The 23,045-nt window shown below is 44.6% G+C and overlaps 1 protein-coding gene across 2 annotated transcripts in view; it reads right to left on the bottom strand.

The window, feature by feature from the left end:
• Positions 1-23,045, bottom strand: part of LOC140487880 (hepatocyte nuclear factor 1-alpha-like) — a 198,396-nt gene that overhangs the window by 103,197 nt on the left and 72,154 nt on the right. For both annotated transcript variants that reach the window (XM_072587260.1, XM_072587261.1), the window contains exon 4: positions 6,163-6,398. In XM_072587260.1, coding sequence (XP_072443361.1) covers positions 6,163-6,398 — 236 coding nt within the window. The remainder of the gene's footprint in view (positions 1-6,162; positions 6,399-23,045) is intronic.

Raw genomic sequence — 23,045 nt, 5'->3', positions numbered from 1 at the left:
CACAATATCAAGTAATCCCACACTTTGCATTAATGTGAAATAAAATTTAGAAAATTACTTACTTCGAGGAAGTTGAAAAAATGATATGGAATTTGTCAAATGCCAAGAAGGGCAAAGGCAGGCAGAGGAGCACAGCAGTGTTAACGTAAATGGGTAATTGTGACCAACATCATCCCACAGCACTGAACTATTGTAACATCTGAAGCAGGGCCAACATTGATATAGGTCTCTGCAAGGGAGACTACAGGAATGATGAAAGGTGGATGGATTAATAAGCTTTTAATTATCTGGATGGCATTTTAACTAAGTTCCCAAAGCACAGAAATATTGCACAATGTTAGCACTGTAGTGTGTGATCTGAACATTGGTGTTTCCATGCATGTAAATGCAATACTGCTTCAACAATGCAGAGAACAGAACCTACTGAAAGCAACACAATTTAACGTTAATATTATGTGCCTCTGCACTCTTTTGCTACTCCATTTCCTTCTTCCTTTGTGTTTAAGTTTGTTCACCTGTTTTAATCTTGCTCTGGATTAGAGTGGTGTTGGAAAAGCACAGCAGGTCAGGCAGCATCTGAGGAGCAGGAAAATCGACGTTTCGGGCAAAAGCCCTTCATCAGGAATAGAGGCAGGGTGCCTGCAGAGTGGAGAGATTTTCCTGCTCCTCGGATGCTGCCTGAACTGCTGTGCATTTCCAGCACCACACTAATCTAGACTCTGGTTTCCAGCATCTGCAGTCCTTGTTTTTACCTTGTTGATTTTAACCCTACTGCGAATCCTCTTGCAAGGATGCCTGCCTCGAAGATGTTTTTCTCCTCTCTCTACAAGAATCTCAGTGAGTCTATCCACTCTGCAGGCACCCTGCCTCTATTCCTGATGAAGGACTTTTGCCCGAAACGTCAATTTTCCTGCTCCTCGGATGCTGCTTGACCTGCTGTGCTTTTCCAGCACCACTCTATTCTAGACTCTGGTTTCCAGCATCTGCAGTCCTTGATTTTATCCTGTTTGAATCCTGCTGCCTGGTTATATGCTTCTTTTTCCTCCTCCTCGTTTCTGTCAGAGGCTGATTTCTCCACTGTCCTGCTCTGCCTTTCTTGATGCTGCCACCATCTTGGTGAATCACTGAAGATGGTTGTTTAGTCAGTGAGAAAGAGCAGAAAAGAAACTTTCACTTGTGAGGGGGTGGATCCCAAATTAAGGCTCATTAAGTTATATAAGCACAATAAATTCAATAGGAAATTCAGGAGAGACCCAAAACTGTGATAAAGATTTGGCAAGCATTGCTATCATAAAGAATAGTGGAGCTAAATGGCATAGATATATTTATGGAGAAGGTCATAGAATCACTGCAGTGCAGATACAGGCCATTCAACCCATCGAGTCTGCATCAACTCCCCACAGAGTATCCCACAAAGACACGTGTAGAATGTGCAAACTTCACACAGTCAGCCAAGGCTGGAATTGAACCTGAGTCCTTCGTACTGTGTGGCAGCAGTGTTAACCACTTAGCCACCATGTTGTTACTTAGATAAATAAGGAATAGTTGGATATGGATAGAGACCTGAAGAAGGATCATACTGAATTTGAAACATTAATTCTGCTCACAGACCCTGCTGAGTTACTCCAGCACTTTGTCTTTGTTCCAGATTTTGATTGTCCACAGTCATTTGTTTTTGAAAGGATGGATGTGCTGGAGGGTGAGACAAGGAACCATGTTGGGAACTTGTGTGTAGACAAGTTGAGCTGAATGGGCTGTTTCTGTGCTGTAGGCCAAATGTAGTACTTAATATCTCACCAAAGTGTTTCACTTCAGTGTCAGCCATTTGTGTGTGCAGCAGAACTGGGATAAGTCAAACATACTGGAGAGGCCAAAGGAGATTGGGTGACTGCTTTGAGGAATACCTCTGTTCAGTTAGAGTCATAGAGTCATAGAGTCATAGAGATGTACAGCACAGAAACAAACCCTTCTGTCCAACTCGTCCATGCCAACCAGATATCCCAATCCAATATAGTCTCACCTGCCAGCATCCTGCCCATATCCCTCCAAACCCTTCCTATTCATATACCCATCCAGATACCTTTTAAATGTTGCAATTGTACCAGCCTCCACCACATCCTCTGGCAGCTCATTCCATACACATACCACCCTCTGCATGAAAAAGTTGCCCCTTAGGTCTCTTTCCCCTCTCACCTTAAACCTATGCCCTCTAGTTCTGGACTCCCCCAGTCCAGAGAAAAGACTTTGTCTATTTATCCTATTGATGCCCCTCATGATTTTATAAACCTCTATAAGGTCACCCCTCAGCCTCCGACGCTCCAGGGAAAACAGCCCCAGCCTGTTCAACACCACCCCCCCCCAACCCCGAGCTCAAATCCTCCAACCCTGGCAACATCCTTGTAAATCTTTTCTGAACCCTTTCAAGAGGAGGCAAGATAACTGTAAAAAGAGATGAGACCAAACAGACCATATATGGGCTCAAAAGGGAGATCCCAAGGTCACTACATTGAGTGCAATTTTTTTGTTGTTCAAAGGACAGGTGAATAAACTGAGGAAGGATTTCCAGTATCGTTATTTAGCAGTTTGCGATTTCTCTCAGTAATTTGGAATGGCAGCCTGATTAGAAACGTTTGCTCTAAGCTGCGAGGTTGCAGCCCCCTCCCAGGTTCCACACTCCAAAACTGCAGCATTGATTTCTGGCTTCAGCTGGAAAGAAAATTAGAGGGAATGCTGATGGTTGGCTGGAGATCCCCAACATGCATTGAAAGGAAATTGCTACTTTTATTAACCTGACGGGAACTGATCTTCCCATTGTGTTTCATCCGGTAGAAATATGGTTAAAAATCGCCCAGCGAAAAGCGTTTCAGTTTGATATAGAGTTGGCTTTAGTTACTGAAGTATGTAGGATTGAGTGTTCAAAGTACAATGGCATTTTCCATCACAATATTAAGATGGCTATATTTAAATATAAAAATGACCCAATGCATTTTACAAATATTGGATATGTGCCTAATCACAAATAATTGCAAACAAAATCTGCAGAGATAGTCCTACGAAAGGTTAGAATTGATGTGTGATCAGGTGTGGCATTTGTCTGCAATGAATACTACATTCTCAAGCTGTTGAGCAGACCATCAGATAGGATTGTTATAAGAAGTTAGTAAACATGGCCAATAAGGATGGATATACAGTGTTTACTGGAGTCAGAAATAAATGATGAATAAAATTGCTTTCCATTTAAAGTAAGCTTCCAAAAATGACAGGGTTGCTTTAACAGAAGAGGGCACATGATGGGAAAGAGGAACAGTGGCCGAATGGATCGTTTATCGAGTCTATTGAGTCTTATCTGTGACAGATTTCCACAGAGAAAACGGAGAAAAGCAGATGTGACCGAAACCCCCTCTCTAATCCTCCACTGGTTCACTCTGGTCTGCTGTTCATATAGCTTGATTCAGAATCAAACACAATTTTTAAAAAATATCTACCAGAAGTACTGGTTGAAGCGTTGCACAATGAGAGTCGGAACTGAGTGGGTCACTGATTTTACTTTGTGAATTAACCATCATGCCCTTTTGTGTATTAATCACCATCAGAATATAGCAACTGGTCTTCTTGGTCAGTACAACTAGATCTGGAGTGATGTCATAGAATCACAGAGCACGGAAACAGACCCTTCAGTCTAACCCATCCATACTGACCAGATATCCTAACCTAATCTAGTCCCATTTGCCAGCATTTGGCCCATATCCCTCTAAACCCTTCCTATTCATTTACCTGTCTAGATGTCTTTTAAAGGTAATTGTACCAGCCTCCACCACTTCCTCGGGCAGCTCATTCCATACACGCATTACCGTCAGCCTCATGTTTAAGAGACATATCGAAGAGTGTGGTGCTGGAAAAGCACAGCCGGTCAGGCAGCATCTGAGGAGCAGGAAAACTGACATTTCAAGCATAAGCTCTTCATTATGATCTTCCTGATTAAGAGCTTATGCTCAAAATGTTGATTCTCCTGCTTTTCAGATGCTGCCTGATCGGCTGTGCTTTTCCAGCACCACATTCTTCAACTCTGATCTCCAGAATGTGCAGTCCTTATTTTCTCCTACCCACTATGTCACATGACTTAAAGGTATAAAGATCTCAGGCTCCACTCCACATTGGACCACTTGATGCATGACACTCTATGGAAGCACGCTCCTCTTGTAGTAATCCAATGGCTTTGACTGATCTGGTCATTTATTTGCCTGAGAAATGAAATGCTTCTACATTATAACTTTAATAATTGTCTGGTGGATTCTTCAATATCACAATATCTACATCCAGTTTCTTATTTTACAGGAAATTAAATGAGCATTGCTGTATTGGGTAAAGCACACAACTGGGGACAAACACACTCCAGTTTAGGCCCAGTGCACTGACAGAAAGCCTGACTGAATTTTACCATGGTTACCAGGAGCTCAACATGAGACTAAATGGAAGGGTTCCTTGTTGTCAACTTGCTCAGCAATTTTAAGGGGAACAGTCTAACTGGTCACCTCTGACTCACTAAAGGAGAATGGTTGGGATGGCGATGTTGCCAGGCTAAGCACAAGACCAGCAGCTCTGAAGTCTGGTGCCAAGGGAAATCTGTCCTTTACGTTACTGCCACTCTGCCCCTTCCTAAAATGACAGACTGCAGCACTCCTCCCATCACACCTTGCTGTTCCTCCCCATGCCATTTACTTCCTCTCCCTAGTGTTCCTCCAATTCACAAAATGCTCGTTGGTCTCCCAAAACACAGCCTTCGGCAGTTTAGTTGCAAAATAGAAAAAAATGCAAGCCTCGCACCATAAACTCAGCAAGAGATCAATTAAAGAATAAGCATTGGATAGATCAGAAACTTCAGTGAATCAGAGGCTAGAGGCTGTAACTCTCAGTGGTGGAGGATGCCATCGAACGAGGTATGTTTTATATTTGACTGCCTTCACAAAGCTGGCAGTGTGGTAACCTGAATGTTGGACAATAATGCAAAGGAGACAACTTAACAGCTGCCTGTTTCACATGGGCAGATGTATAAATGGGGTTATCCCAAGGTTGCTCTCTTTTCACATTACCCTATCACAAAGCAGTGCCAGGCTCTAGCGATCAAAATTACTGGGTGATCTGTTTTTGTCATTAACACTGAATGGGAATCTGCCACTCTGCTTCAGTTCCTGTGGAAAAATCCTGGAAAAGAGATCAGCGAGCCAGTGGGAAACATCCCACTTTTACCCAACTGGAAAAGTGTGCAAAATGCAGGCCAGTGAGGTTTGTAACACATTCCACAGCCAATATATTGGGCATTACGATTGCTAAAATGCTGTCTACCCATCACTTACTGACCTACTTCAAACCTTTAGTGCTCATTAAGTAATTGATAAAAAGCTTTAAAAGCATTATGGTTATTAATTGGTTGTCAAATCAGTGCACAACAGCTTGTCAGCACTGAAATGCTGGTAATAGATGACGGGTCTACAGTAAGTGAGCTGCCTGGTCATGGATTAGAACACTGCACTTCAGGCTTGAACAGAGGATCTTGGTTTATGTACTTCTGATGAGACTTGTAGCTCTTTCAAAACAGGCATCAGTCCAAAGCCTCCTGATTGTCAGAGACCAGACCCACGACTGAATGTTGTGTTGTGGTAGAGATTCCAGACCAAGCGGGAAGTGTTTTCAGTTATACAGTTACCTTGCACAGTTACAACATGTGACATTCCAATTTAAAGGTACCAGTGTCTTCAGTCACTGTGTAATGGAGTTTTGCAGTTAATCAGCCACGTGTCTAATGGTCAGTAACATTAGTAATCGCACAGAACCCAGACTGTATGTGTAAGTCTGTGGTACTCTAGCCACGTAACAGTTTATGTAGCAAAACAGTTCTTAAGACGGGTCACATAAATTCTGCTTTCGCTGCACGGAAGCCGCTCGACCTGTGGAGGTTTTACAGCAACTTCTGGTTTTGTTGTTGACGTTGACTAATGTGTTGTGTATCAAAAGTGTGTTCTTTGATTTTATACCTTCTAGGCAACTCAATTTGAGGTCCAGTGTGCTCGGCCTTATTTAAGTTGAATGTCCCACAATGGGTATCTGAAACAATGTTCCACTGCTATGCTGTAAAATGAGAAATAGTGAACAGTTTGGCCTTACCTTGCAATTTACTGGGCGACAAGGCACTTGGTTGCATGGGCGAGTTACTATGGGGTGTCACAGGGGTTACTGTGTGGGGTTGCTGAGTGCCATATGCATCCATTGCTAACTTGTGACGAAAAGCTTCTTCTTTCCTACGGTTCGCAAACCAGTTGTATACCCGAACCTCGGTCACAAGGTTAGAGCCCAGGCCATGGGCTTGTGATGGGGAAACGCCTCGCTGTATACACTCTGCTCTGCAATAAACATAGACGTGAAATGCGTAGGAAGTCAATTTAAATTCAGTACGTTAAATCTTTCCAATTTTTATCCCTAAGCATTTGGACTTAAGAATCTGTACCTAAGATGGCACCTTCTTGCAAGCAGGGCATTTGATCCATCGAGTCCATACTGTCCCTCCCAAGACCCACCTTTCTCATCCCAGTAACTCATCCCCCCAAGGTGGAATTAAACTTGAGTCCCTTGTGCTATGCGGCAGCAGTGCTAACCACTGTGTCACCCCTATAAATGTTTTACTGAAATCATATGATAATGAAGCTAATTCTAATTCTCATTCAATCAGTTAGCAGGGAACATTTCTATAAGGTAGATTACTTTCCAGGTGAGTTACACCTTTTTAAAGCTGCCCAAAATCATACAAAGGATTCATATTTTTTTTTAAAATCATCAATTATGGGTCAAAGAAGGTTTTGTCAGTTTGTATATTGTCACAAATATTAATTCCCTGTTCCAGGCTAAAAATAAACAGAACTTTGTCACCACCAAATAAGCGCTTTAAAAAAAATTATCATCTTAAAAACACAATTGAACCCTATTCTGAACCAGTTCAATTACGTGTAGCAACAATTAGCTTTTCTGATGATAGCCCTCAGTGGCACAGGCAACAACCACAAATTTGCACTTACATAGCACCTTTTATACAGCACAATATTCAAAGACACTTTCAAATTTTGATGTGAAGCAAATTAAGGCAATATTCTGATTGTTTTGGTCAATAAAGTAGATTTTGAGGAATGTCTTAGAAGGAAGAAAGAAAGATAAGAAGCAGAGTGGCAAATTCAGGAGGACATCCAGAGGGAAACACCTAAATAATGGAAGGGATATTTGCCAATGGTGGAGTGATTAAAACCAGGGGTGCACAGAATTGGGAAAGTGCAGAAGAGGTTGGAGGAATAGGGAAGATTGGGGCGATGGGGTGATTTGAAAACATGCTAGAGAATTTAAAAATCAATGCGGTGCCTGACCCAAATGTAGTTTAGCAAATCTGAAGCAGCTGCGATTGGGAACGGGACTCCATTGGAAGCAAGGTTTGGGTGGGTTCAGGTTTTTAAGGTGGGAGGCTGACCGGGAGACCATTGAGGTCCAGAGGCAACAAAGGCACTGGTGGGGCTTTTAACAACAAATGAGGGGAGAGATGTCGTGGGGTGAGATGGGTGAAAATACTCAATCTTGATGGTGGTGGTGGTGATGAGGTCAAGAGCTAAATTTAGGGTGCTAAGGCATCGATGAGTGTATGAGAGAGGTCAGGACAGGGGCTTGGGGGCAGATCGAGATGGCTGCTGGAGAATAACATTTGCGTCATCAACGACTTTGCTCGTTCCAACACTTAAATGAGTCTTAAGTTATTTAAGCGCTTTTGTTTATTTTCCGGCGAAAACACTAGAAATGAGGCAACAGGCTATATTACTGGGTGGGGCAGTTGTGGGTGGGAGGTGATGTGATGAAAACCAAAGAAACATGGCCAGATTTGGTGCCTGGAGAATCATATAGGTGTGAGACTTATCCAGTCACCGTGGCAGATTATGCGGGGTAGACACTAATGAGGTTCAACAGAGCCTGGAGCATTATTTCTGCAAATGTACACAGTACATGACCCCATTTTGTGTCACTTGCAAATGCAGCTGCTTCAGATTTAGATTACATGCAAAAATAAGCTGGATGCCAAGAGGCAACTCTCTGTGTCACTATAATCAGAGAGCTCATTCCTGCATACGTTTGTGTATCTGACTCTCACTATGTACCAGGTGAAAGTGAGGACTGCAGATGCTGGAGATCAGAGCTGAAAATGTGTTGCTGGAAAAGCGCAGCAGGTCAGGCAGCATCCAAGGAGCAGGAGAATCGACGTTTCGGGCATCAGCCCTTCTTCAGGAATGAGGAAAGTGTGTCCAGCAGGCTAAGATAAAAGGTAGGGAGGAGGGACTTGGGGGAGGGGCGTTGGGCTCCACCTATCGCATTCCCAACGCCCTTCCCCCAAGTCCCTCCTCCCTACCTTTTATTTTAGCCTGCTGGACACACTCTCCTCATTCCTGAAGAAGGGCTGATGCCCGAAACGTCGATTCTCCTGTTCCTTGGATGCTGCCTGACCTGCTGTGCTTTTCCAGCAACACATTTTCAGCTCTCACTATGTACCAGACTGGATACTATTCTAGCTGACAAAAACTACTTGGTGGCAACTGTAAATGGCAAGACCTGATATAAACGAGTAGCAAATCCTCTGAACTAACATAAAATCTTCATTTTGCTGCTTTATAAATGGTATTTGTAATGTCTCTCTCCTGAAGTTTCTGACAGGGAAAATGATGGTCATTCAAGGGGTCATTCCTTCCGCAGTGCCTTGAGATATCTCGGGAAAGGGTTCTCCCAATTGGACAGCTGTTTATAAAAAAAACTTGTGTCCTTTATTTTCTTGCTTTGAATATTTTCGTTTGTTCTAAAGGTATTGGAAATGAGGAAATGGTGTTGCTGGATCTAGGGAGCAGTGTAACCTCCAGGAAGTTGTGCAACCAAAGTGTTAGGCCCCTATTACATTTGCATTTGCTATATGTTAATTTGGAATTGTATTTCTTTCTGCAGACTTTAATCTTCCAGACTCACCTTAGTTTGTCCACTTCCTGCCAAACAACCATTTCCTGCCAGACATACACTTCAGCATGTGATGTTTCCCAATCGCTCATGACTGGCAAAAAGGAGTTGCAGAGGTGAAATCGAGGCTTCATAGACGGTTTGAAAGCCTCCCAAAAACCTATCTGCCCGACACTCCCATCCCACTGGGGAGGCTATAGCCCCCTCTCTTATGCAACATCCTGCTCTGAAAACTCTGCTCACAGTTTGAGGACTGTGACAAATTCCACCACAGCAGCTGCGATGGTGCACAAAATTCCAAAGAAAATCAATTCACCTCATCTCCTATTATTAACAGAGCCCTTAAAATAGAATCCAGGAGCCGGAATCTATAAATCCACCAAAAACACCACACCCCGTCTCTGCATTGAAGTTAGTTTTGAAGCTACATTATTCACAAACAAGATAAACAGGCTGTAAACATTTGGCACTGAAAGTATCGTGTTTGTTTATTTTCTGATGTGAGGTTAAAAGTAGGGCATTGTAATTCCCCACAGCCAGCAAAATGTTGCAATTAAAGTTATTGTTTCAGTTAGTGTTGTTTCAGACAGACTAACTCAGAGCATTATCAATCACTACGTGCTCACTAACCGACATTGCTTTCTGGATCACCACACCTCCAATTTAAGAATCACTTTCTTGTTTTAAAATCCTTCCTGATCCTTACCCATTTCTATGAACTCCTTCAGCCCAACAACCCTCCTTGAACACAACATGGGGAAAGGTTTGATAAAGCCCATTGGTGAGTTAGTGATATTGTAATTACACCACACCACACAGGGGCAGCATGTAAACTTTGCACTGTCTGCTCATCCCCTTGATTGAGGTTCACAGGCAGTGGTTAACACAATGCTGAAGGATTGTAAGCTCAGGAGGGGCCAAGGTCTGTGAGAGGCCACAGGAGCTAAAAGGGAAGGTGCAGTGCTGTCTGCTGCAGATGCTCAAAGTGTTTCAGAAAGACTTTCTGATCAAAACAAATGCTAAGCCAATGGGAGTAGCAGGCCAGAGTTTAAAACTGGGGAAGACATTTCCCTTCCTAATTATGACAACTGAGCCAACATCTGCCACATTGGGAATCGAGCTCATGTCCCTCGATCATGGGCCTGGGATTGCTCATCCAGTCTGCCTCCGAGACTTGAAGATGAAGCCCTGGAGATGTTCAGAGTGCGGAGGTGGAAAGCAGAGAGAGGTAACCTTTCCCCAGACACCAGGGAGTGCTCCAGATTTACAGTTGGAACACAACTGAGAGCAGTTATAGATTACTTACAGTGTGGAAACAGGCCCTTCGGCCCAAGAAGTCCACACTGACCTGCCGAAGCGCAACCCACTCAGACCCATTCCCTTACATTTATCCCTTCACCTAACACTACGGGCAATTTAGCATGGCCAATTCACCTAACCTGCACATTTTTTGATTGTGGGAGGAAACCGGAGCACCCGGAGGAAACCCACGCAGACATGGGGAGAATGTGCAAACTCCACACAGTCAGTCGCCTGAGGCGGGAATTGAACCCGGTCTCTGGCGCTGTGAGACAGCAGTGCTAACCACTGTGCCACCTTGCTGCCCACTGCCACCGTGCAATGCCACTGATGTCCACATCCAGTGAACAAAAATTAAACTCAGCCTGTGGTGAGTAACTGGGAATGACTGGGCTGCAGCAAGGCTAGGGGCAAGGACAGGAGGTTAGCCAGGTCCCAGAGGGTGAGGCTCTAGGAGAGAGAGCAGACAGGACAAGACTGATAGCTGGATTTATGGAAATTATTCGCAGGCCGGTCACTATCGAAGGTGCACGGGGGAATCTACTCCATGTTGTCACAGGCCTTAATGTAGAATGTGGCAGCCCCTCCTCTCCAGCCTGGCAATGGGGCCTGATTTTAGGAGATCGCTCATAGGCCCTGCCGGACTGTTGTATGGTGGTAGCAGCACCATCCACACTGCCCTGCCGATGCACCACAGCAACTCAGCAAGGCTCTTCCGACAGCACTTCCTAAAGCTGTTACCTCTACCACATGCCAAGGCAGTATCATGAGCTTTCAGTACCACCACAACAGGCAGCAGCTTATGGAGACCCTCATGCTGGTTCCTCTGCTCCACCAGATCAAGGTTTATTTCTATCTTAATGTTTTTGAATTAGAACTAGATTCCGTACTGTGTGGAAACAGGCCATTTGGCCCAACAAGTCCACACTGACCCTCCGAAGAGTAACCCACCCAGACCAATTCCCCTACCCTATTACTCTGCATTTCCCCCTAACTAATGCACCTAGCCTATACATCCCTGAACATTATGGGCAATTTAGCACAGCCAATTCACCTAACCTGCACATCTTTAGATTGTGGTTGAAGATGTGCTTCTGAAGAATTTGCTCTTGACTGGCCACTCATCACAGCAGTGCACTATGACAGTCTCAGTAGTCAGAGTCAGGATGAGTGACAGACATCCCGAATTAGCTGCACCCTCACATGTACCTTCTCGCAGCTAATATCCGGAACCCTGAGCTGTCAATCATTCTTCCCATTCTCCAGTTTGTACGTCAATGAACCGCATTTCTGGCAACATGGATATACACCGAGCTCTTTGATGTGGTCATGTGGTTCCCCCTTGGACTCATGTTGTCCCTCAAAATCTGATTAATGTTGGTTTTTATTTGTCATATGAACATTTGCAGATTGACGCACGTTTATTTTTATCAGCAACGTTACTGCTGTCATCTTCACAATTGAAACACAAGTGGGCAAAAGTCTTTAGAACAATCCACCTTTTTTCAGGAACTGAGCTATTTGACTATTTCTAATGAGCTCAAGTATCTTTGAACAATTTGGTTGCATCACTATCCTAGACCACAGCTGGGAGTATAGTGCGCAGTGTTGATCTCCCCACCCAGAAAGGACACACTTGCAATAGAGAGAGTACAGCAGAGGCTCACTAGCAGATACCTGGGATGGAAGGATTGTCTTGTGAGGAGAGACTGGTTCAACTCGGCCTGTGTTCACTCAGGGGATAAGAGAGGATCTGATGAAATGTACAAAATTCTAATAGGGGTGGGCAGACCAGATGTGGAGAGGATGTTTCCCCAGATTTGGGAGCCTGGAACTAGGGGAGCCCAGAACTGGGGGAACACACTGTCTTGGGATAGAGTTTAGGACTAAGATGAGGAAAAACTTCTTCACTCAAAGGGTAGTGAACTTGTGGAATTCTTAACCACAGAAATCATAAGTCATAAGCCAAATCACTGAATGTATTCAAGGAAGACAGATTTTTTAAAAGACTTTTAAAAGGATTCATGAGGTTCTGGGAGAAAGCAGGAATACAGCATTTCGATGGAGGATCAGCAATGATTGTATTGAATAGCACAGCAGGGTCAAAGGGCTGAATGGCCTCTTCTCCCTTCTGGTTTCTAAGTTTCAGTTCCCCCCTCCACCCCAGGGGATATTGAAACTATACCTTTATAACCTTTACCAGCACCAACCATCCCTGCATTGAAAAATCCTTGCAAAATTCATTTATGACTACAGCAACAATTCAGAAAACAATCAATGTGATCTTTCCTCCTTTAGTCTTGTCTAGTTTATCCCCTTCCCTCTCTGCCGGCATGAAAGAGAGTGATTTTGACTTTGTGTTATTGTAGAACAGATGATAGTGAATCAGCAAGTGTAATTTTCTATGTGAAGTTTAACAAGAATTTAACATGCCATTGCAGTAACATCTTAAAACTCTCAAAAGGGAGTGATGGTATTTTTTTTGCACAGTGAATGGAAAAGCAGCTACTAACTTGGGGTAATTTGCAATTCAGGCTCTCTCTTCCTCATTACAAAGTGCTGGATGATTTGCACATGAATAACAGCGTGTATTATTCACACATCGTTAGGTTTACAGCATATTCTGAGCCATTCTCTTCTTTAGTGCCTAAAGCTCCCAGGAAATAACCACATTGTATTAATAGAGGGTCAGATCTTCACTTGTGCAACAGCAAATTGGCAGCTCATCTCCCACTGGAGATAGTCATCAGGAAGGATGCATATCAGGCACTCAACTGGCTATCATTTTATATTTTACACCACTGCATGAACTGAAGCTTTGGCCAAGAAGCATTATCACATCACTGTGACAATAAGCCAATAAAATACAGGAGCAGAATTAGACCATTTCGCCCATCGAGTCTGCTCCACCATTCAATCATGGCTGAGATGTTTCTCAAGCCCAGTCTCCTGCCTTCTCCTCGTAACCCTTGATTTCCTTACAAATCAAGTACCTATCGATCTCGGTTTTAAATGCACTCAATAACATGACCCCCACAGCCCCTCTACAACAATGAGTTCCAATCTCCTAGCCTGTCCAAGTTCTTCTGCAGCCTCCTTGCTTTCCCAACACTACAGTCATAGAGCCATAGAGATGTACAGCATGGAAACAGACCCTACAGTCCAACCCGTCCACGCCGACCAGATATCCCAAGCTAGTCTAGGCCCACCTGCCAGCATGCAGCCCATATCCCTCCAAACCCTTCCGATTCATATACCCATCCAAATGCCTCTTAAATGTTGCAATTGTACCAGCCTCCACCACATCCTCTGGCAGCTCATTCCATATACGTACCACCCTCTGCGGGAAAAAGTTGCCCCTTAGGTCTCTTTTATATCTTTCCCCTCTCACCCTAAACCTATGCCCTCTAGTTCTGGACTCCCCAACACCAGGGAAAAGACTTTGCCTATTTATCCTATCCATGCCCCTCATAATTTTGTAAACCTCTATAAGGTCACCCCTCAGCCTCCGATGCTCCAGGGAAAACAGCCCCAGCCTGTTCAGCCTCTCCCGGTAGCTCAGATCCTCCAACCCTGGCAACATCTTTGTAAATGTTTTCTGAATCCTTTCAAGTTTCACAACATCTTTCCGATAGGAAGGAGACCAGAATTGCACGCAATATTCCAACAGTGGCCTAACCAATGTCCTGTACAGCCACAACATGACCTCACAACTCCTGTACTCAATACTCTGACCAATAAAGGAAAGCATACCAAACGCCTTCTTCACTAACCTATCTACCTGCAACTCCACTTTCAAGGAGCTATGAACCTGCACTCCAAGGTCTCTTTGGTCACCAACACTCCCTAGGATCTTACCATTAAGTGTATAAGTCCTGCTAAGATTTGCTTTCCCAAAATGCAGCACCTCGCATTTATCTGAATTAAACTCCATCGGCCACCTCTCAGCCCATTGGTCCATCTGGTCAAGATCCTGTTGTAATCTGAGGTAACCCTCTTTGCTGTCCACTACATCTCCAATTTTGATGTCATCTGCAAACTTACTAACTGTACCTTTTATGCTCGCATCCAAATCATTTATGTTAATGACAAAAAGTAGAGGGCTCAGCGCTGATCCTTGTGGCACTCCACTGGTCACAGGCCTCCAGTCTGAAAAACAACCCTCCACCACCACCTTTGAGCCAGTTCTGTATCCAAATGGCTAGTTCTCCCTGTATTCCATGAGATCTAACCTTGCTAATCAGTCTCCCATGGGGAACCTTGTCGAACACCTTACTGAAGTCCGTATACATCACATCTACTGCTCTGCCCTCATTAATCTTCTTTGTTACTTCATCAAAAAACTCAATCAAGTTTGTAAGACATGATTTCCCACGCACAAAGCCATGTTGACTATCCCGAATCAGTCCTTGCCTTTCCAAATACATGTCCCTCAGGATTCCCTCCAACAACTTGCCCACCACCGAGATCAGGCCCACTGGTGTGTAGTTCCCTGGCTTGTCCTTACCACCCTTCTTAAACAGTGGCACCACGTTTGCCAACCTCCAGTCTTCCGGCACCTCACCTGTAACTATCGATGATACAAATAACTCAGCAAGAGGCCCAGCAATCACTTCTCTAGCTTCCCACAGGGTTCTCAGGTACACCTGATCAGGTCCTGGGGATTTATCCACCTTTAACCGTTTCAAGACATTCAGCACTTCCTCCTCTGTAATCTGGACATCTTGCAAGATGTCACCATCTATTTCCCTATAGTCTATATCTTCCATATCCTTTTCCACAGTAAATACTGATGCAAAATACTCATTTAGTATCTCCACCATTTTCTGTGGCTCCACACAAAGGCTGCCTTGCTGATCTTTGAGGGGCCCTATTCTCCCCCTAGTTACCCTTTTGTCCTTAATATATTTGTGAAACCCCTTTGGTTTCTCCTTAATTCTACTTTCCAAAGCTATCTCATGTCCCCATTTTGCCCTCCTGATTTCCCTCTTAAGTATACTCCTACTTTCTGTAAACTCTTCTAAGGATTCACTCGATCTATCCTGTCTGTACCTGACATATGCTTCCTTCTTTTTCTTAACCAAACCCTCAAGTTCTTTAGTCATCCAGCATTCCCTATAGTTACCAGCCTTCCCTTTCACCCTGTTAGGAATATACTTTCTCTGGATTCTTGTTATCTCATTTCTGAAGGCTTCCCATTTTCCAGCCGTCCCTTTACCTGCGAACATCTGCCTCCAATCAGCTTTCGAAAGTTCTTGCCTAATACCGTCAAAATTGGCCTTGCTCCAATTTAGAACTTCAACTTTTAGATCTGGTCTATCCTTTTCTATTACTATTTTAAAACGAATAGAATTATGGTCACTGGCCCCAAAGTGCTCCCCCAGTAACACCTCAGTCACCTGCCCTGCCTTATTTCCCAAGAGTAGGTCAAGTTTGCACCTTCTCTAGTAGGTACATCCACATACTGAATCAGAAAATTGTCTTGTACACACTTAAGAAATTCCTCTCCATCTAAACCTTTAACACTATGGCAGTCCCAGTCGATGTTTGGAAAGTTAAAATCCCCTACCATAACTACCCTATTATTCTTACAGATAGCTGAGATCTCCTTACAAGTTTGTTTCTCAATTTCCCTCTGACTATTAGGGGGTGTATAATACAATCCCAATAAGGTTATCATCCCTTTCTTATTTCTTAGTTCCACCCAAATAACTTCCCTGGATATATTTCCGGGAATATCCTCCCTCAGCACAGCTGTAATGCTATCCCTCCCCTTTTGCCTCCCTTTCTATCCTTCCTGTAGCATTTGTATTCTGGAACATTCAGCTGCCAGTCCTGCCCATCCCTGAGCCATGTTTCTGTAATTGCTATGATATCCCAGTCCCATGTTCCTAACAATGCCCTGAGTTTATCTGCCTTCCCTGTTAGGCCCCTTGCATTGAAATAAATGCAGTTTAATTTACTAGTCCTACCTTGTCCCTGCCTGCCCTGACTGTTTGACTCACTTCTGTTCTCAGCTGTACCCGTCTCAGATCGATCTCTTTCCTCACTATCTCCCTGGGTCCCACTCCCCCCCCCCCCCCCCCCCCCCCCCCCCCCCCCCACCTTACTCGTTTAAATCCTCCCAAGCAGTTCTAGCAAATTTCCCTGCCAGTATATTCGTCCCCTTCCAATTTAGGTGCAATCCTTCCTTCTTGTACAGGTCATTTCTACCCCAAAAGAGATTCCAATGATTCAAAAATGTGAGTCCTTCTCCCATACCCCAGCTCCTCAGCTATGCATTCATCTGCTCTATCCTCCTATTACCTGCCCCTCCGCCTATCTTTTTCCCATGTGCAAACTTTGTAACAATGTTTTCACTTCCTTCATCCAGACTGTTAATGCATAATGTGAATAACTGTGGTCCCCACGGGCACCCACGGAACACCGTCAGTCACCAGCTGCCAACCTGAGAAAGATCCTTTTATCCCTACTCTCTGACCTCTGCCAGTCAGCCAATCCTCTGCCCATGCCAGTACCTTGTCCCTATCACCATGGCACTTTTATTATTTAGTAGGACCTTGTGAAAGACCTTCTGGAAATCCAAATAGACCACATCCACTGGCACTCCTTTGCCTAACTTGCTCATTACCTCCTCAAAAAATTCTAAGCAGATTTATCAGGCATGACCTCCCATTGACGAAGATGTGCTGAATCAGCCCAATTTTACCATGCACTTCCAAGCACTCCACAATCTCATCCTGAGTAATGGACTGTAAAACAGACAGAAGTTTACCTGGACTTCCACACACCTCATCTACTGTATCCATTGCGCCCGATGTGGTCTCCTCTACATTGGGGAGACAGGACGCCAATTTGCAGATTGTTTCAGACAACATCCCTGGGACACCCGCACCAACCAACCTCACCGCCCCGTGGTGAACATTTTAACTCCCCATCCCACTCCATCGAGGACATGCAGGTCCTGGGCCTCCTCCATCACCAAACCCTAACCACCCAACGCCTGGAGGAAGAATGCCTCATCTTCTGCCTTGGGACCTTGCAACCACACAGGATCAATGTGCATTTCACCAGTTTCCTCATTTCCTCTCTTCTAACCTTATCCCAGTCCCAAGCCTCCAACTCGGCACCACTCTCTTGACCTGTCCATCTTCCTTCCCACCTATCTGCTCCACCATCCACTCTGACCAATCACCTCACCCCCCCCCCCCCCCGCACCTTCATCTCCCTAACACTTTCCCAGCTACCAACCCTGAGACCCATCCCCTCCCATTTATCTCTCAGCTCCCTTGGCCCACAAGCCTCATTCCTGAGGCTTATGCTCAAAATGTCAATTCTCCTGCTCCTCAGATGCTGTCTGACCTGCTGTGCTTTTCCAGCACCACACCCTCAACTCTGACTCTGCAGCATTTGCAGTCCTTACTGTCTCCTGTAAAACTAAGGTCAGGCTAACTGGCTTATAGTTTCCTGTCTGCTGTCTCCCTCCCTTCTTAATTAGGGACATTACGTTAGCCATTTTCCAGGCCTCTGGGATCTTCCCTGACTCCAGTAATTCCTGAAAGATCACCACTCATGCCAGTACAATCTCCTCAGCTGTCTCCTTCAGAACTCTGGGTGTAGTCCACCTGGTCTGATTTATCTACCTTCAGACCTTTCAGCTTCCCCAGCACTGCCTTGTTAGCAACGGCCGCTACACTCACCTCTGTCCCCTGACTGTCTTGAAGTTCTGGTATGCTGCTAGTGCCTTCCACTGAAAACTCAGTTCCTCTGCCATTTCTTTGCTCCCTATCACTACTTCTCCAGCTTCATTTTCCAGTGGGCCAATGTCCACTCTTGCCTCTCTCTTACCTCTTCGATATTGAAAAGAGAACTCTTGCAATTTTCTTTCACATTGCGAACTAACTTACCTTCATATTTTATCTTCCCCCTGCCTTTTTTAAAAATTTCCTCTGCTTCCCAATCCTTTGGCTTCCCACTAATCTTCACCACATTGTACGCTTTCTCTTTTGCTTTTATGCTGCCCCTGACTTCCCTTGTCAGCCATGGTTGCCTCATCCTCCCTTAGTATGCTGCTTCTTCCTTGGGATGAATTTCCGCTGTGCCTCCTGAATTACCCCTAGAAACCCCTGGCATTACTGCTCCACCAGCTTCCCTGCTCGATTCCCCATCCGATCAACCCTGACCAGCTCCTCCCTCATGTCTTTGTAGTTCCCTTTACTCAATTGTAATGCCATTATATCTGATTCCAGCTTCTCCCTCTCAAACTGCAGGGCAAATTTGATCACATTATGGTCACTGCCCTCTAGGAGTTCCTTCACCTTAAATTTCCGAATCAAGTCGCCTCATTCCATATCACTAAATCCAGAACCGCCTGTTCCCTTGTGGGCTCTACCACAAGCTGCTCCAGAAAAAAATCCACAAGTTCCTTTTCTTGAGATCCAGTACCAACCAGATTTTCCCAGTCCACCTGCATACAGATGTTCCCCATGATCATTATAAAAGTGCTTTTCTTATACGCCTTTTCTATATCCCAATTTATTTTCTCCTCAAATCCTGACTACTGCTTACAGCCCTGTGTACAACTGCTATCAGGGTCTTTTCTCCTTTGCAGTTCCACAGTTCAACCCACAAAGGTTCTACGTCTTCCAACTCTGTATTACTTCTTGCTATCAATTTGATTTCATTTTTTATTAACAAGGCAACCCCACACTCGTCTTTTCGATAGGACGTGTTTCATGGGATATTTAGTTCCTGGCTCTGAATCCCTTGTAGCCACGTCTCTGTGATACCCACAACATCATACCTGCCAATGCAATGTCATCTGCGCTATAAGCTAATTTGCCTTGTTTCATATACTGCATGCATTCACCCTCAGTCCCATATTGACTGCCCCACCGCCCCACCCCTTCTCACAGTAGCCTCCTGTGCAGCACCTTGTCTGCTGTGCCTGAAGTTACTCTCTGTTCTATTATTTTTTCTGGAAACTTTAACAACCTCTGATGAGCCCTCCCTTGCCTTTAACTTTTTCCCTAATTTTCCGTGCAACTGAACCCCACCCTCACTATTTACTTTAAGCCCTATCCACAGCCCTAGTTATATGATTCACCAGGACTTTGGTCCCAGCATGATTCAGGTGGAGCCCTGAATCCATTGGAATACCTCCCTCCTTCCTCAGTACTGGTGCCAATGTCACATGAATTCAAACCAGTTTCTCCCACACCAATCTCTAAACCAATTGTTTATCTCTTTAATCTTGTTCATCTTGTACCAATTAGCTTATGGCTCATGTAGTAATCCAGAGATTATTACCTTTTTAACTTTGCCCCTAGCTGTTCATATTCCCTCACTCTCTTTGTTCTTTCTCCCTATATCATTGTTACCTATGTGAATTACAACAACTGGATCTTTCCTCTCCCTCTCCAAGTTCTATCCCAAAAATTCAAGACAGTGAGGTTGCCATCACCAAGGAGAAGGTGCTAGAAAAACTGAATGGCCTGAAGGTGGATAAATCACCTGAACCAGATGGACTACACCCCAGCTCTAAAGGAGAGAGTTGAAGAGATAGTGGAGTCGTTAGTGGTTATCTTTCAGGAATTGCTAGAATCAGGGAGGCTCCCAGAGGACTGGAAAATCACTAACATGGCACCCCTGTTTAAAAAGAGAGTAAGGCAAAAGACAGAAAATTACAGACCAATTAGCCTAACCTCAGTCGTGGGTAAGATCCTGGAATCCATTGTGAAGGATGAGATTTCTGAATACTTGGACGTTTACGGTAAAATAGAGCAAAGTCAGCATGGTTTCATCAAGAGGAGGTTGTGCCTGACAAACCTGCTAGAATTCTTTGAGGAAGTAATGAGCTGGTTAGACCAAGGAGAGCCAATGGATGTTATCTACCTGGACTTCAAGAAGGCCTTTGACAAGGTGCTGCCCAGGAGGCTACTGAGTAAGATAAGGGCCCATGGTGTTATAGGCAAGGTGCTACCATGGATAGAAGCCTGGAAGTCAGGCAGGAAGCAGAGAGTGGGGATAAAGGGGCCCTTCTCAGGATGGCAGTCGGTGACAAGTGGTGTTCTGCAAGGCTCAGTGTTGGCACCACAACTTTTCAGTTTATACAGTAACAATCTAGATGAAGGAACTGAGGGCATTCTGGCTAAGTTTTCAGTTGCTTCAGAGATAGTAGAGGGACTAGCATTCAGGAGGTGGAGAGGCTACAGAAGGATTTGGACAGGTTAGGACAGTGGGCAATGAAATGGCAGATGGGGTACAATGTGGGAAAGTGTGAGGTCATGCACTTTGGTAGGTAGAATAGAGGCATGGACTGTTTTCTAAATGGTAAGAAAATTCAGAGGTCTGAAGTGCAAAGAGACTTGGGAGTTCTCGTCCAGGAATCGCTCAAGGTAAACTTGCAGGTTGAGTCAGTAGTTAGGAACGCAAATACAATGATGACATTTATTTTGAGAGTACTTAAATATGAAAGCAGGGATGGACTTCTGAGGTTCCATACACGATGGAGTTTAGAAGTTTGAGGGGGGATCTAATTGAAACATATAGAATACTGAATGGCCTGAACAGAGTGGATGTAGGGAAGATGTTTTCATTGGCACAGCCTTTGAGTAAAGGGAAGACCTTTTAGAATGGAGATAGGGAGAAACTTCTGCAGCCAGAGAGTGGGGAATCTACGGAATTCACTGCCACAGAAGGCTGTGGAGGCCTGGTCATTGAGTATGTTTAAGACTGAGATAGATGGGTTCTTGAGGATCAAGGGGATCAAGGGTTATGGGGAGAAAGCAGGAGAATGGAGTTGAGAAACTTATCAGCTACGATTGAATGGCGGAGCAGCCTCAATGGGCTGTATGACCTAATTTCTGCTCTATGTCTTATGGCCTTCCTCTGCAGCCCAGATGATAAATCCTGAACCTAGGCACCAGGCAGTCATCACATCCTTCAGGACTCTCACTCTTGGCAACAGAGATCAGTATCTATTCCTCTGACTATACTATCCCCAATTGCAACTACATTTCTCTGTTTTCCCCCCTCCTAAATATCTCCCTGTACCACAGTGCTATGGTCAGTGTACTCAACCTTCTTGCAGCCCCCACTCTCATCCACACAGGGCTAAAAGTCTCAGACTGTTAGACATCCTCAAGGGCCGAGGCTCCTTCAGCACTGCCTCCCGGATCCCTCTACCTGCCACACTGGTAGTCACACCCCCTGCCCCAACCATTGACTGAATTTGAGGCAATTAATCTAAAGGATGTGATTGCCTCCTGAAACCAAGCATTCAGGTAAATCTCCCCCTCCCTGATGTGTCATAGTGTTTGTGCTCAGACTCCAGCTTATCAGCTCTGAGCCAAAGTTCCTCAAGCAACCAACCACTTATTACAGATTTGGTCACTATGAACAGTAATGGGGTCCCCCATTTCCCATGTCATGCAGTTACAACACATAGTCTGGTCCTGCATCATCAGTTCAGTTCTTAATTTGACTTTTAAAACTGGAAAGCTGCAGTGGAGAGAGATTTGGTACAGAACAGGTTAAAACATTAAAGCTGTCAGTGTTCTACCCTAATCAAGACACACTTTGGAATGTCCTGGTTTTCACTGAAATGTCTAATATTCACATCCAGCTGTGCTGTGTGATAGACCGATGGCACAGATACCAAGGATATTACCAACGTGAGTGGAAGGAAATTGTCAATTCACTCAACTTCCTTTATTACGTCCATCTGTTTTAGTGCACCGGAAAACCATGACATTAGACTTAAATAACTTTTGTTACTCATTTGTGATATGTGGGTGTTGCTGCCTCGGCCAGAATTTATAACCCATCCTTAAATCGCCCAGGAGGAGGTAGAGGTGAGCTAACTTAGAGTCATAGAGATGTACAGCATGGAAACAAATCCTTCCGTCCAACTCGTCCATGCCAACCAGATATCCCAATCCAATATAGTCTCACCTGCCAGCATCCTGCCCATATCCCTCCAAACCCTTCCTATTCATATACCCATCCAGATACCTTTTAAATGTTGCAATTGTACCAGCCTCCACCACATCCTCTGGCAGCTCATTCCATACACATAACATGAAAAAGTTGCCCCTTAGGTCTCTTTTATATCATTCCCCTTTCACCTTAAACCTATGCCCTCTAGTTCTGGACTCCCCCAGTCCAGAGAAAAGACTTTGTCTATTTATCCTATCGATGCCCCTCATGATTTTATAAATCTCTATAAGGTCACCCTTCAGCCTCTGACGCTCCAGGGAAAACAGCTCCAGCCTAGTCAACCTCTCCCTAGAGCTCAAATTCTCCAACCCTGGCAACATCCTTGTAAATCTTTTCTGAACCCTCTCAAGTTTCACAACACCTTTCCGATAGGAAGGTAACCAGAACTGCACACAATATTCCAACAGTGGCCTAACCAATGTCCTGTACAGCTGCAACATGACCTCCCAACTCCTGTACTCAATACTCTGACCAATAAAGGAAAGCATATCAAACACCTTCTTCACTATCCTATCTACCTGCGACTCTATTTTCAAGGAGCTATGAACCTGCACTCCAAGGTACCTTTGTTCAGCAACACTCCCGAGGACCTTACCATTAAGTGTATAAGTCCTGCTAAGAATTGCTTCCCGAAAATGCAGCATCTCCTTCTTGAACTGCTGCAGTTCTGGGGATGAAGGGTTGGGAGCGCAATGCAATGAAATGGCTCGGTCTGGGTAAGA

The sequence above is a fragment of the Chiloscyllium punctatum genome, chromosome 17, assembly GCF_047496795.1.
Source record: "Chiloscyllium punctatum isolate Juve2018m chromosome 17, sChiPun1.3, whole genome shotgun sequence".
Taxonomy (NCBI): Eukaryota; Metazoa; Chordata; class Chondrichthyes; order Orectolobiformes; family Hemiscylliidae; genus Chiloscyllium; species Chiloscyllium punctatum.
The sequence above is the reverse complement of the archived record's forward strand: the minus strand, read 5'-3'. Positions and strand labels throughout refer to the sequence as shown.